Genomic DNA, 16,187 nt, shown 5'->3' with positions numbered 1-16,187 from the left:
GAGTCAAAAAATTGTGATGGAAGGAGATTTGATTTTAGGTGGTGAACACACAATGTGACACACATATGACTTATTACTGAATTGTACATTTGAAACTTATGTGATTTTATTTGTCAATGTCACTCCAATAAATTTAATTAAAAACACAGGTCTAAGGAGTGAAATAAGTCAGAGAAAGTCAAATACAATCTGATGTAATTTATATGTGAAATCTACAAAATAATTTTAAAAAATACATTTTTATACATTAAAATATGCTAAATATTTTGTCTAAAGAACATGTTTCCCACAGAAAGGATACTTGACAAATGTTTCCACAGTCACAGGCAGATCTATGCTTAAAAAGTTGAAACGTGGAATAAAACCAGTTATGCTTACTAAAAGAGAAAAACAGTATTATTCATACCTAAGTCACAGCATTATGAATGTTATCAACATTGAGCCAGTCATTCTAAAAATCATCAAATATTGAGCTAGCCATTTAAAATGGGTGAGGAAGCCCATCCCAAACATACAGGCAGGCCATTTGGCTCCCATTTAAAAACAATCATTATCTTAGAACATCTAACACAAAAGTGTAATGCACAAATTCAAACCTGTGTATATGCCTATTTTGAGGTTAGAGTAAGAATAAACTGATTGTATACCATACGTGACTACACAATATGGAGAATGAATTTAAAAATGCCCTAGAATTTCCACATGAGTTTTTACTCTTTCAAAGCAGCATAGCTTTTAAATCACATTTACTCAAATTATTATGCCACCTAATATCTTTCTGGCAGGTTATTTTTTTCATTGTTTAAAAAGGATTAAGACTAAGGGGATTATTAAAGTCTCTTCCAGTCTGTAGATTCCATAATCCAGTTTTTATTCAAACATTTAAAAATCCTTACCTTTAATTACATACAGGCCATGGTATAAGTTTCTGAATTACTCTAATTGGTGATATGTTTTTCATTTGTGCTATATTTAATATTTGCAGTCTAGAGCCACTTCGTGTAGTACTAATAAATAAGGAGGGTGACCCAGGCCGTACGCACTGAAAGCCTTTAAAGAAGTAGCATAAAACTCAACTGTCTATCAAGTGATGAAGAGATAAACAAAATCTGGTATATCCATATAATGGAACATTATTCAGTCATTAAAAAAAGTATGAAACAATTTTATGTTAGAATATGAACCCTGAAAACTTAAGTTAAGTAAGATAAGTCTGACACAGAAGGTTGAAGATTACATAATTTCTTTTATATGAAATACCCAGAAGTTAAGTCTACGTATTATGTATTATATATAGTTTGTGTAACTATAGATATATTAAATGCCACTGAACCGTATACTTTAAATGGGTGAATTGTATATGTGAATTGCATTCGAACAATTATTTAAAAATAACAGAAAATGTTATACAACAAAATGAATTAGATTACATGATCTTCAGCCATAAAAAGAAATGATATATATTGTCACTATTAAAATATGGTGGCTCAGGTTTGAAATAATATTTATATAAAATTCATAAATACATGTTACTTTTTGGTCCCATCCTTCATCCCAGTATTTGCTGTAGTAGTCTCTGTCTTTGCCATTGTCTGGGGGAAATAGGAAAAACTTTAATACACAGAATTTATGTGACTTGTCACAAATGATGGTAAAGGAAAATCTGTCACATTCCACAGGCAGGGATGGGCTTCAACTGCATCTGGCTTTATAAATTCAAGAGTGGCCCTATTGCTTAAATTTCATTTAATGCTTGAGAACAAAGTTAATCAGACTTTGATAAATGTTCAAATTAATAAAATCAATACAAGGATCTGCACTGAATGTATAACATTCATATGTGATAATGATTTTCTAAGTCAATCAATATAATTACCTACCTGTATATTGGAGGTTCTGTGGATGTCCTATGTACAATGTATCAATTTGAGGTGGATGTTTCACTTTTATTAAGCGAGTGTGAATTTCCAAAGAAGGCCATATACAGAAGCTTGAACCTTTTTTACAATCTTTATTAGCTCTACAAACTTGGCTATCTTCAACTGCCTTCCGGACAGGCAGACATGTATGCTATAAACAACAACAAAAATACTTAAAAGTGTTTTACAAACAAGAAAAATTCAAGTTACTTTCCTTCAAGATTTTTCATGTTATCTAGCATATTACAAATGTAGGTTATGGTTTAAAAATGACATTTATACGTACCTCCTAAAATTAGATTCCAGTGAGATCTGACCAAATACACTATTATCACTATAAAAATTTAACGTTATCAAAGAAACATAACAGAAATTTGTATAGGGATTTTAATGTGATATAAAGAAACTATTCTATTTTAATTCTATATACTTATTTTATAGTAATTACATAAGACATATACTTATTTTATAATAATTACATAAGACATGCAAAAGTGCTTCATGGACAACTTACCAAATGTTTATTAATATTATTTATGTAGGAAAAGCACATATTTGTGAGGCTGTGATTGTTACAGCATTCAGTGGAACCATCCAGTCGTTTGTATGCTAAAGAGAAATACAGTTGATCTATTAGAATTTGTTCCACAGAAGTATATTTTTATAATTGTTTTCAAGGCAGAATAAGTAAAATGGCATGTGAATTCAGAAACAATTGTGTAAATTAGGTTTGTATTGTTGTATAAAAAGGAATATATTCAATTTCTAATGAAGAAATAATGTTATCTTCTCATAAGCTTACCAGTAAGGCTAGAGTTCTAGGATGTCAGTAGGTTTTACAATACTATCATCTCTTGCTGGTCAACTAATCATATATTATGTATCCATATGCCACCTAACATTGTTATATGCATAAAATATGGTCTGTGGCTCATTTTCAGTAATTATTTTAAAAAACTAACAACTGATACTTAATACCAATTTCTACCAAAAATTATTCAATTTTTCCAACAAATAAGTGGCGTCATTTCCAAAAAAAGGGAGCAAAAATTGTAGTAACTGAAAAGTGACTTAAAAGATATAACCACCAAATGAAACGAGCCAACTCTAAAAAGACAATTAGCAAAAACTGAACACAATATAGAAATCAGGAATTATTATTAATTTTTTTAAGTTTGATAAGAAGACTGCTATGGTTTTAAGAAGTCATCAGACATTGACATTAATGGATAAATATTAGGATGCCTGTTTTAAAATATTCTGAAAAAAATGGGATAATTACATTTAAAGACTGGTAAATTATTGATAATTGTTGAAATAGCAAAATATAACCATGGGTGTTGGTTATATTATTCTCTTTAACTTTTAATCTGTTTAAAAGTTTCTGTAAAAAAATGGTTGTAAAAAAGGGTAATAATTGGAAAAAACCTTTTCAGTTGTTTTTTTCTACTTTACTTTTGCCACACTATACTGTATTCACATTTTATTTTTAATCATAGTTGTTAAACAGTAGATATAGAAAGGAACTGAAGGCATTTCTAAACATAAAGATACAATCTGGGAGTATAATTTATATTTTCCAATAATTTCCATAAAATAAGCTTCCACAATTCTATAGAAACATCTGGGAGGCTAATACATTATGTCTAAAGAAACTGAAAATAAGCCATTGCCATCAAAAAGTCAACACAGATGACTTGAAAGAGCGTCTTTGATGCCATGATGACTTCTTCTAAGATGCTTGTCACTTAAAATGACTGCATTCCAAACGGCTTTGCATGTACCACTGTGCAGCTATTATTGGCAACAGATTGCAATGCTGTCCCCTCGCTTGGTCCAACTTTGTCCATTCATCTTTTTAAAAATCTCCATGAAAGTTCTGGGTTATAATTTATTATATAGTTTTATTTATGCTTGATTTTATCTGTCTAGTTATTGTTAGCATTTTATCTCTTAAAAAATAACCTATGTGAAAACTTTAGTTATATATTTTTGTTATTAATGTACAGATTAAGGTACCATATTAGGGTGCATAGTTAATATAACTATTGGTCAAGATAAGCTGAAAGCTGAGGTCTTTTCAAAGCAAAAACAATTAGACAACAGTGTCCTAAAAGTGAAATAAAATATTGTAGAATTAGTCAGAAGTTCGAAAAATGTAAAGGAACTATATATATGTATGTGTGTGTATATACATATATACCAAGTATATACCATTCTTACCAAGAAGAATGTCAAGTAGTTTGGGCCTTTTATGACTTTACAAATATACTTTAGAAAAAATGTATCCATAAATATAAATGCACACTGATGTGCACTGCTGCATTATTCACAGTGTCCAAGAAATGAAAACAACTGAGTAGTCCTTCAATAGATGTGGTACAGGGGAAAGTGGGCAAAATGGTGTAGATGATAGAAGCTTCATTCATCCCCTTTCGACGACATCAAAGTTGAGACAAAAACACAGAGCAAACAGCAAGCAGAGTCACTGGGGGTCTACATGAGCAGAAGACTTAGAACTAGGGAGAGACATAAGAATCACTCTGTGATGTTTGGAGGTAGCAAAGGTTGAAAATGCGAGGCTGCCTGGTACCAAGTGGCTGTGTGGGACAGAGGCTATGGGACCCTTAGTGCAAATGATGATTCACGGTGACAGACATGTTCGCTCAGAGCACCAGCGCCAGGTCAGCTGCTTGGGGAGCACCAGTAACTTACAGGGGTATACCGATGTGTGGAAGTGAAGGCCGGAGGCCAGGGTCTCTTCCAGGCAGAAGTGTTGGCAGCATTCATTGTTGCTCTGTTGAGCCCTTCTCCCCCTTCTCAGTGTGCAGATGCAGCGCCACTGTGGCTGAGACATCATCAAACTGGGTAACATAGGTCGCTCTGCCCAGAGGACTCCCTGAAAGCCTGCCTCTCCCAATTCACAGCCCCACCCAAGCCACATCCAGGTTTATCTTCAGCGAGTCCAGTGACCTTGCAGAGCAGCACCAAGACTCACACAGATGGCAGTTGATCTTGATTTCTGATATGGCCTCTTGAGGCAACTATCAATACAGCGTGTGTGGATTGCTTGCTGAATCTTAACAGGTGGACACAGAGGGGCACATGCTGGGGATAAACTTGGCTTGCAGCTGATCCCCTTTCAGGACTGTGCCATGGGACGCCTACCACACAAAGCCATGGTAATAAGACCAGGACACTACGAGCTTTGCTTAGTACAGAGAAACAGACATGGAAAGGCAGACAAAATGGGAAGACAAAGAAGCAAAACCATATGAAAGAACAGAACAGAGCTCCAGGAACAACAGAGTGAAGCTATCTAACAGATTCAGAGTTCCAAACACTGGTTATAAAGATGCTCACTGACCTTTGAGGTAGTGTAGATGCATTCACCGGGAACTTTAACAAAGTAATAAAAAAACATAAACATAGAAATAAGAATTATAAAATGAAACCAGTCTGAAATGAAGACACATTATCTGGGATGAAGAGAATATTAGAAGTAATCAACAGGTAAAGGAAGAAAATGAATGAAATACAGATATAGAGGATGGGGAAGCCAAGGATACCCAACCAGAACAGCAAGAAAAAAGTAACCAAGAATATATTAATAATTTAAGAAGCCTATGGGACAAAATTAAGGGTAACAACATTTGTGTCATAGGGATACTTGAAGAGGGAGAAAAAGAAGTTGAATATATATCTGAATAAATAATGATGGAAAACTTTGCTAATCTGGTGAAAGAAATAGGCATAAAACTCGAGGAAGCTCAGACAGTCCCACAAAAAAATGAACCCAAAAAGACCAACACCAAAACACCTTATAATTAAATTGCCAAAAGGTAAAAAACACAGAAAGAATCTTAAAAGCAACAAAATAAAACCAGTTCGTTACCTACGAAGGAGCACCCATGACAGGCAGCTGATTATTCTGTAAAGAAACTTTGCAGAAGGGCTTGACACAAAATATTCAACGAAGTGTTGAAAAGCCAAGATTTACAACCAAGAATACTTTACCCAGCAAGGCTATCATTTAGAGGGAAAGGACAGATAAAGACCTTCCCAGACAAAAATAAGCTAAGGAAATTTATCCACACCAAGCCAGACTGAAAAAAATGCTAGAGGAAGTTCTTTAAAAAGAAAAAAAGATGTATCAAAATCATGAATAAAGGATAGTCATAACTAAATTCCTATTAACAAGTACCTCAAATGAAAGAGAATTAAGTGTTCCAACCAAAGACAGAGTGGCTGAATGGATAAGAAAATAAGACCCTGACATATGCTGCCACACTCACTTCAAATTAAAAAATACACACATACTAAAAGAAAGGGGATGGGAAAATATATTGCCTTGATGGACCTAGAAGGTGTTGTGCTGAATGAAATAAGTCAGATAGAGAAAGACCAATATCACATGATTTCATGTTCATGTGGAATCTAAAGAAGAAAAGAAATAAGAACAAAAATGGAAGTAAACTCATAGATACAGAGGCTATTTTGTGGCCTGCCAGATGGGAGGAAGTTTAGGTAGAATGGTGAAAAAGGGCAAAGAGATTAAGAAGTCCAAATGGATAGTTACAAAATAGACATGGAGATATAAAGTGTAGCATAGGAAAAATAGTTAACAATGTTATAACAGATATTTAAGAGAAAGGGGGTACTAGATTTAGTGGAGAGTACTTTATGAGTTATGTTGATCTCTAATTAATAGGCTGTACAGCTGAAACTAATACATGATTGTATGCCAAATATAATTGAAAAAAATACTCACTGCATTGTCCAATGCAAATATGAGCAACTAATTGTCTATTATGTATCAATAAAGTGAGGAAAAGAAGCTATGGCACATACATACAATGGAATATGACTCAGCCATAAGGAAAGATGAAATCCTGCCATTTGCATAATTTTGGATACTTGGCAACGTGGACGGACTTTGAGACAATCATGCTAAGCAAAATAAGCCAGACAGAATAGTTGAAAACCATACAATTTCACTCACATGTGGGATATAAAACTGAAAGCAAAAAACAACACAAACAGAGACTTACGGACATGGACAGGGCTTTAGTGGTTACTAGTCAGAAGGGGATGAGAGAGGTAGATCAGGGTAAAGGGGGGTCAATATTTGATGATGGAAGATTTGAGTTTGTGTGATGAACACAATGCAATATACATATGACGTATTACTGAATTCTATACTTGAAACTGATATAATTTTATTAATGTCACTCCAAAAAATTTAATAAAATTTCAAAAAAGATAAGAACAAAATAAATCCATAGACATTTCTAAGGATCAAGAAATGGCAAGCATTGCTGCTTGAAGAATTATATTATACTGAGAAAACATACACACCTCTAACTGGGAAGCTTAACTGTTGTAAAGTTGATGTACTTATACAGTAACCAATCTGGGGTTCAGAGGTGATAGTATCTAGACAGTCATTCCAATCTTGCACATTAGTAATGGGACAATCCTGTAGCTGAGTGACAAGGTCTCCCACAAAAAGGCCTCTGGGTCCAATGGCAGGTGAGTCCTTGGTAGGAGAGGAAAACTAAATCAGATAATGTATAAAGACAGGCTAGAATTAGTCTGAACAAATAATAAAGACCTTAATGTAATTAAGTAAGATTTTGTGAATAATGCAGGAAATAACCAGCTAAAGTGGCTTTGAATGGAACACACAGAATGTTAGAAAACTTCGTAATTTTGGATACTTGGCAACTGAAAAAAAATCCGTTTGCTGACTAATTATGTAAAATGATAACAAAGACTGTGTCAGGCTATTAATTTATATACACAAATATTTGGTAAAATTACATATCGTTTTCCCTTGTAACCTCCACCTTATTTCCTAAAAGTGTATAAGACAATCCTTACATAATCTCAAAATATGCATGCAGACAAAACTACTAACAATCTGAATCACGTAAGCTAATTGCTACTCACAGGTATCTTCCTGTTTTAGTCTCTAAATAAAAGTCTTGATTTAGTTCACCTTTCAAGTGTGTGAAATACATACTAAAGAGATTACTTTAACACTGCTATTAAATGATCTGGCGGGCAAGTTGAGTGTTTTTTCTTTCTTACTTCTTAGCAGTAAACACATTTGTTCGAAAACACAACTCAAACATGAAGGTAAATGATGCATTTTACCCATAAACTACAGGTAGAGAATCTAGATATATCTTTGAGAAGAAAAACAGTTTTCATGGTATTTTTAAAGAGACAGTTGTGTTTCAAGTTACAGTTTTAAAATTCTTCAAAAGAAATTGTTTTACAAACAGTGATTACTTTGGAAATTATAAAAATGGTAATTTCTTCAGGAAAAAACTAAGCACTCTGTATATTAGGAAAACTTGAAAAAATGTCCCATGCTAAGTATTAAGTGACAAATTTGGTGGAAAACACCACATGGAACCTATTATTTACCTCAGTGACTTCTGTGACAAGCACCCCAACTCCAGTGTAGTAAAATGGCAAAAGAATTACAGGGAGGAGAATAAGAGCTAAAATGCCCATAAGTGCAAGAATGAAATTATGCCAGATACCTATAAAAAGAAAAAAGGGAATAAGCAAACCAAGGGCAGGTATGATATGATGTTGGAATTTAAACTTCATAACAATTGCACATTCTGATAAATTACTAAGTGACAAATTGTGAAGCAGGCAAATTTACTTACTAGCTACTGCAGACAAATGTATAGTTAAGTTTCTTTCATTACAAATATTAAACTTAAAACATGAATATGTTAACGCCACACATGGAAGACGAGATAATACAATTTAACTCTAAAAGAATTCGTATCATCAATTACCTGTCATTAATTTCAGAAAATTTGTATTCCATTAATTAAGTGTATGATCTTTTCCGAATAAGAACGATGAGATTGGAAACCTTTTTTGTTCTTGATCTTAAACTTTTCAACTTTTCACTGCTGAGAATGATGTTAGCTATGAGCTTGTTATATGACCTTTATTTTACTGAGGTATACCTAATTTTTTGAGTGTTTTTTTCATGAAAGAATGTTGAATATTTTCTATGTTTTCTATGGCTAGTGAGATGATCATGTGATTGAATGTTTTCTATGGCTAGTGAGATGATCATGTGATTTTTGTCTTTCATTCTATTAATATGTTGTATCATACTGATCGATTTGCCTATGTTAAAGTACCTATGTTAAAATACTTTGGTGGGGATTTTTACATCTATATGCATCAGTGATATTGGTCTGTAGTTTTTGTTTCTCATAGAATCCTACTGTGGCTTTGTTATTAGGGAAACGTAACCTTCATAAAATGAAGTTGAGAGTGATACTGCCTCTTGGAATTTTTTTTTTTTTTTCCCTGAAGAGTTTCAGAAGGACTGGCATTAACTTATCTTTACATTTTTGGTATAATTCACCCATGAAGTTATCTGGTCCTGGGATTTTGTTGGGAGATTTAAGCACTACTTCAATCTCTCTATGATTAGTTTGTTAATATTTCCTATTTCTTCATGACTCAGACTTGATAGGCTGTATGTATTTAGGAATTTATCTATTTTTTAGATTGTCTGATGTGTTCATACACAATTGATCACAGTGGTCTCATTGTTTTGCATCATCAGCTGTAATTTCTCATCTTTCATTTGTAGAATCACTTTATTGCAACTAGACAAAATGCTTAATAACTTTCTAGTGAACTTTCACTGCATTTTAACTTAATCAGAGTCCTCTCTTGCTCCCTCAAATGACAATAGCCTAGAAAAGAACTGTCCACAATTTTATAGTACCAGAGGGAAAAGGACAAACCTTATTCTTTAAAAAATGTGTTAGTTTGTTTTGACCTTTCTGGTGGTTCCACAAAGAGCAGTTCAAAGGGTTATCTTTATATGGCTTAATTGGAGCTTAAATGTCGAGTTTCTGAACCATTGAAACTTGAAATTACCATTGAAAACAACTACTGACAAACTGAAAGCTTGAAAGAAAAGACCAGAGAATGGTCTTGAAAACTCTGTTATTGGGAAAACCATCACACGCTCAGTTCTTGGTACATGACAGAAGGACCTCAAAAGGCCGTATAGCAGCAGTCCTCAACCTTTGTGGCATCAGAGAACAGTTTTGTGGATGACAATTTTCCATGGATTGGAGGATGGTTTGGGGATAATTCAAGTGCATTACATTTATTGTGCACTTGATTTCTATTACTGTTACATTGCAATATATAATGAAATAATTATATAGCTCACGATAATGCAGAATTAGTGGGAGCTCTGAGCTTGTTCTCATGTAACTAGATGGTCCCATCTGGGGTGATGGGAGACAGTGACACCCAAAGTGTGTTGCTTACGTCCAGTCTACTCCGTAATCTTGATTTGTTTCCCGTCACTGTAGAAAACCCTGCTTCACAAAGACAGGATGTTAGAAATGGAAGCAGGCTTTTCAGTGCTTTGTGGCCATCTCAGAATATTCTACCTTGACTCTATTCCAGAATGTATGGAGAGTTGAACTTGTTTCAAGCTTACTTTTAAGGACATTGTCATTTGGGATCTCAGGCAGTTGATCATCTAGCATGGACAAAGTTGATTCACCTGGCTTATTCCCAGATGCGTCACGGATCCATTCCTCCTCAGGTCGGGGGTCTTTTGTGGCTGGGAAGTCACGCTCAGTCTCTTGAAAGCTGAGATACGGGACCACGCACCAGCTGGGAGAAGGAAGGCCTGGCTCAGTCTCTTTCCAAATCTCTGCTAATGTTTGAAACATGTCAAAAATCCCAGTGTTCCCTCGTCGCCCCCATAATTCTAGTTTGGCTTTCAATGCTGCCACTTTATGTGTCAACTTGAACACTGTCGTCGTCCTCCCCCGAAGTGACAGATTGAGTTGGTTAAGCAGGCCAGATATGTCACACAGGCAAGCAAGTTTTGCGACCCGTCACTGAAATGTGCTGCTACCAGTGGTGACTGTTTTTCTAAAATCTCTGGAGTAGCTCTCGTAACTCAGAAACTCTGGCCAGTGACCTGCCCGTAGAAAGCCGTCTCACGTCTGTGTGAGAGAGGACGCGTGTGCTCTGCGTCCATCTCCTCACAGAGCCGCACGGACGGACGTGAGTGAAGGGCGCGTACTCTGGCGTGGTTGATCATTTTAATCACAACCTGCAAAACGTTGTTAAGTTCAGGTGACATTTTTCGGGTAGCCAGCATTTCTCTATGGATGACACAGTAAACAGACTCACATTCAGAAGCGACTCCTTTGACCCAAGTAGTGAAACCAGAAAGCCATCCAGTTATGATGGCAGCTGCTCTGTCCGCGCATATACTGACAAAATAACGAATTCAATCTTCCTGCTATGTAATCATTCAAAGACTTGAATAGCTCTGCTGCTGTAGTGCTGGCTGGCAACAAAAGTGCACATAACATCCTTATGCATGTCCTCTTGAAAAGCAGATTGCACAAAAACTAGAATTGTTGCCTTGTTGTCAACATCGGTAAACTCGTCAAACATAGATCATGTACCATGGTGACTCATTAAAACAACTGTGCCCCAGTATCTTCTGCTATTTCATCACTTCGTCTAGTTATGGTGAGTGCCAAAAGAGGAACACATACCACCTTTTGAACTGTAGCCTCGTAAAAGTTCATGACAAATATTCTTAACAGCAGGATCAACTCTTCATCCATGGTAAAAGGGGTTCTTAGCCTTAGTAATGCGGTTAGCCAATAAGAATGATCTTCTCATTTGATGCAGTGGTGGCCTTCCATAATTGCTTCTGTTCTTCATGTTCATGTTTTTTTTCTTTTGAAAAATTCCAAAGGCTTGCCTTTTAATGGCAGGGTGCTTGACCTCCATGCGGTGAAGCAGTTTTGAAGGTTTCATGACTTTCTTGAATAGCTGGTCACCATATATTATACAGGGCAGGCTTAGAGAATGTGAATCACCTGTTGCAACGAATCTGTGAATTAAGTAGGAGTTCTGGTATTTTATTTTAAATGCTGTTTTCTTTTTGTTGGCAATCTTAGGGTCTTCTGCCATCTCATCATTGGGTCTTTTCCCCTTTCAAAGAAGCTCTCCAGTGACGTTTGTTTTTTACTCATTTTGGCTAGGGTTAGCTTCTGGGCCTATCAGAGAGAGGCACAGATGGAAGTAGTAAATAAAATATTGCATGAGCCACATGCAGACTTAAAGTAAGTGCCGGATGCTGACTTAAAGCCTGCCACAAAGTACACCTGTACAAATGAAGCACATCAACTCACTTGCCACTATAAAGCCTGCCAGCAGATGCAGCTTAACAGTCAGTAGCCCCTCACTGATAGGGTTTTGATGTGAGTCTGCAAGCTATTGATTTACTATGATCTATGTGCAGTCAGACCTCTCTGCCAATGCTCATCTGTGCTTGTAGCCACTACCTGGCACTAGCATCACTGGCTCAGCTCCATGTCAGATCTCGTAGGAGCACACAACATAGATCCCTTGCATGCACAGTTCACAATAGGGTTCGCGCTCCTATGGGAACCTAATACCTGATGATCTGAGGTGGAACCAGGCCATGATGCTAGTGCTGGGGAGTGGCTGCAAATGCAGATGAAGTTTCCCTCACTCACCAGCTGTTTACCTCCTGCTGCACGACTTAATTCCTAACAGGCTGCTAAAAACACCTCTAGCAGTTTTTCAAACTCTGTAAAGGCAGAAAGTAAAAACTAAGGTAGAGATGAAAACTACCTGGCCAAGCATTAAGAGTATTCTTCCAACAAATACAGAAGTCAGTTGCAAAGACTAGGAATTTATTTTTTTTAGTTTCTAAATGTTTAAGAAACTCTCTGTTCAATCAATAGCTGACCAGTGCACCAATGAAAAAGCGACTTTAGTGATATCACACAACAAAGTACATAATATAAAAAGTAGTTCAGGAATGACAGCAATCCAACAATTACAGGAAGCAGCAACAACAAATCTGAGGAGATAAAGGTCTCATTTTCAGAGAAGCCATATTATAATACTCAAAAGATCCACTTTTTAATAAATTTTTATATTGCATGCAAGAAAACAGGATACTATGACCTACCACAAACGGAAAAAAATTTAACAAAACCTCCTTGACAAGAAGCCCTGACATTAAACCTACTTTACAGAGCTTTTACACTGGCAATCTTAAATATAAACAAAAAACTAAAGGAAACAATGACATACCGAAAAAAGAATCAGTAAGCATGATGTCTCACCATGCAAAGAGAATCAATAAATAGTTTCACATTATTAAAAAAAAAAAAAATTCTCATTCTGCAAATTAAAATAATTGAACTGAAAAAATCACTAGAAGGTTGAAGAGCAAATGTGAGAGGGCAGATAGTCAAGAAGCCTGAATGAAAACTGAAATTATCCGAGTGAGAAAAAGAAAAAAGAATGAAAAAAATAAAAAAAATCTAAGGCCTTCCACGGACAATAGCTATCATCCTATATATGGCCAATGAAAGTTCTAAAAAGAGAAATAAAAAAAGTAAAAAAGAAACAGGTAGAGGGGTAGAAAAGAAGAGTTAGGAAGGGAGAGGGAAGAAGGATAGAAAGAAGGAGGGAGAAAAGAGAGGAAGAAGGAAAAGGGGGAGATAAAGACACTGTGAGAGAGAAAGAGAATGTAGTAGAGGGTTGGAGGGAGGGGAATTAGGGAGAGAGAGAACAGGAGTGAGGGAGAAAATATGAGGTGGGGAGAGAGAGAAGAGGGAAGTGAGGGGGATAAAATAAGAGGGAGAGAATAAGGGGGAGAGAGTGAGGAAAACCTAGAGGGTATGAGGGAGAGAGAGAGGGACTGAGCGAGAGGGTGTGAGTGAGGGGTGAGAGGCAAATGGAGAGAGAGGGGAAGACAAAGTGAGGAACTGATGAAGGGAAAGGGAGTGAGGGAGAGGGTGTTAAAGAGACAGCATGAAAGAGAGGAGTGAGAGAGCAGGAGAGAGGAAGATGGAGAGGTGGAGAAGTAGTGAAGGAGGAAGAAAGGACGATGGAGAGGCAGCAGGACTAATAGTGGCAGACAGAGAAAGATGACAGAAATTAAGGCTTTAATGCTATGACAGGGTTTCTCAATTTCAAATAAGTTCAACTAACAAATATAAACAAGGAAATGAAAAAGTTGGATAATACTATAAACCAACTAAAGCTAAAAGGCATATATCATACGCCACCCAAAAAGAGAGTAGACATTTTTCTCATTTATAATGGAATATCTCCATTATAAATAAGCTACTGAGCTAAACAAGTCTGAAAAATTAAAAACATTTAAGTCATACAATGTTCATTTTTTGAAGACAACAGAATATTAGATACCAATAAGAAAATATCTGCAAATATCTCTTACATTCATGTGTTGCTTATTGGCAGACATTCTGAGAAACGTGTCATTAGGCAATTTTGTCATCATAGAAACACTTACACAAACCAAGATGGTTAGCCAGCTACTCACCTACACTGCATCTTATAGCCTGCTAAGCTGCAAGCCTGTACAGCATATTGCTGTACGAAGCAAGGTTAAATCAAATGCAAGATAAAATTATGCAATCAAGAGATATGGTAAACACAAGATGTATGAATTTGCTGCCAGCATAATATGACATACTGTTTTTCAAAACATAATTTTTTAAAAGTAAAGTGAGTACATACTAATATAATGATAAAAATATATAGTATAGCAAGTGCAAAAAACCGTAAAATTGTCATGTATTATTTTATACTATTATGTACCATACATAAATGTGTGTATGTGCTATACTTTAATAATACTGGTAGCATAGTAGGCTTTATAATCAAGTTACAAGTTAGTAAAGCATTGTGCTACAATGTTATGACAGCTATTTCATCAATAAGTGATAGGAATTGTTCAACTCCATTGTAATCTTATGAGACCACTGTCCTGTGTCATCTGCTGTTGATGAAGACTGTATTAAGCAGCACATGACTGTATGTAGAAATTCAACACAACACTCTTAAACAAGCAAAGGTATCATAATGGTATCATAAATATCATAATAGTATTAGGAAATGATCTGGGATAAATGAAAACAAAACGCAGTATGCCAAAACTAATGGAATTCACTAAACAAGCTATATTAAGTAAGATCTCAAATCAGTGACTTACCCTTGTACATTAAGGATTAAAAAGACAAGAGCAAACAAAACAAAGAAAGGAAAGGAGAAGAAATAATAAACATAAGAGCAGAGGCAAAAAAAAGATAGAAAATAGAGTCAACAAATTCAAAGAAGTTTCTTAAAAAAATGTGAATTTTACCTAAACTCACCAAAAAAATAAGACTCAAATTATTAAAATCATAATAGGAGTGGGATGTTACATGAATCTACTATGAAAAATTTAATGGCAATTTAGGTGGCATAAATGGGTAAGTGCATGAAATGTACAAATTTCTAAAAATTTATAAATTACTAAAAGTGACAGGAAGAAAGAGAAAGTCTGAACAGATCTATAACAGACTGAGTCAGTATCATACATCACCCAACAAAGGAAAGCCAGGACAGAAACCATCATTGGTGAATGCCTTGACATGTACAAAGAATGAAAAAAAATCCTTCTAACACTTAAAAAATATGTGGAAGTGAGAACACTCCAAAAAAGGCCGTATTAACTTGACAGCAAAGTCAAAAGAAGACATTATTAGAAAACAGACACCGATGTTTCTTCTCTTAACATAAAAACAAAGAAAATTTAAGCAAACTAGATCCAATAGTTAATTAAAAGAATTATACAAAGTTACCAAGTGAAACTCATCTCAGTAATACCAAAGTTATTCTACCTGTATTACACAAGCCTAATGAAGAAAAAAGCCATTTAATTATCACAATTGATGCAGAACAGCATTTGACAAAAAAATACCACTTCCCCTCAAAAATGGCGTTGAGGCTTTGTCAATTCCTCTTGCAAGCAAAATTGCTTTGACAGTAACACCTGGGATCTAGTTAAACAGAAGCATTACAACTAGAGAGAGAAATAATTAATCAACCTGCAATGGTAAAGGGTTGGAGAGCTCAAAAATGTAAGGCTGCCTGGTCCAGAGTAGATGAGTAGGACAACAAACTGAACTGCTACAGCCCAACAGAAAACACTCAGCGTAACATATGAACACAGCTGACAAATCTGCCCATCAAAGCATCTGAAGGTGGGTGAATCAGGTGAGTAAGGGACCAGAGAAGTGAGAGGAGTGGTGACAGTTGCCACTGATGCAGCCTGGAGCTGTGTGACTTAGGGAAAGTGGGAAATCAGGTTGTGGCCTGTGCTTGCTAACCACGAGC

General features: G+C 35.6%; 1 protein-coding gene across 7 annotated transcripts in view; it reads right to left on the bottom strand.

The window, feature by feature from the left end:
- Positions 1 to 16,187, bottom strand: part of LOC102888641 (membrane-bound transcription factor site-2 protease-like) — a 48,663-nt gene that overhangs the window by 8,815 nt on the left and 23,661 nt on the right. For 3 of the 7 annotated variants that reach the window (XM_015586588.2, XM_015586590.2, XM_015586592.2), the window contains 6 exons: positions 8,355 to 8,473; positions 7,278 to 7,458; positions 2,434 to 2,528; positions 1,881 to 2,070; positions 1,527 to 1,592; positions 302 to 377 (listed from right to left, as the gene is read on the bottom strand). In XM_015586588.2, the coding sequence (XP_015442074.1) occupies positions 302 to 377; positions 1,527 to 1,592; positions 1,881 to 2,070; positions 2,434 to 2,528; positions 7,278 to 7,458; positions 8,355 to 8,473 (727 nt within the window). Of the gene's footprint in view, positions 1 to 301; positions 378 to 1,297; positions 1,593 to 1,880; positions 2,071 to 2,433; positions 2,529 to 7,277; positions 7,459 to 8,354; positions 8,474 to 16,187 lie in introns of those variants that run through there. The other 4 variants (XM_006908335.3, XM_025044281.1, XM_015586589.2 and 1 more) reach the window with 3 other exon arrangements.

This window comes from Pteropus alecto, unplaced genomic scaffold (genome assembly GCF_000325575.1).
Source record: "Pteropus alecto unplaced genomic scaffold, ASM32557v1 scaffold453, whole genome shotgun sequence".
In the NCBI taxonomy this organism is placed as follows: Eukaryota; Metazoa; Chordata; class Mammalia; order Chiroptera; family Pteropodidae; genus Pteropus; species Pteropus alecto.
Note: the sequence above shows the minus strand (reverse complement) of the source record. Positions and strands in the feature narration are given on the sequence as shown.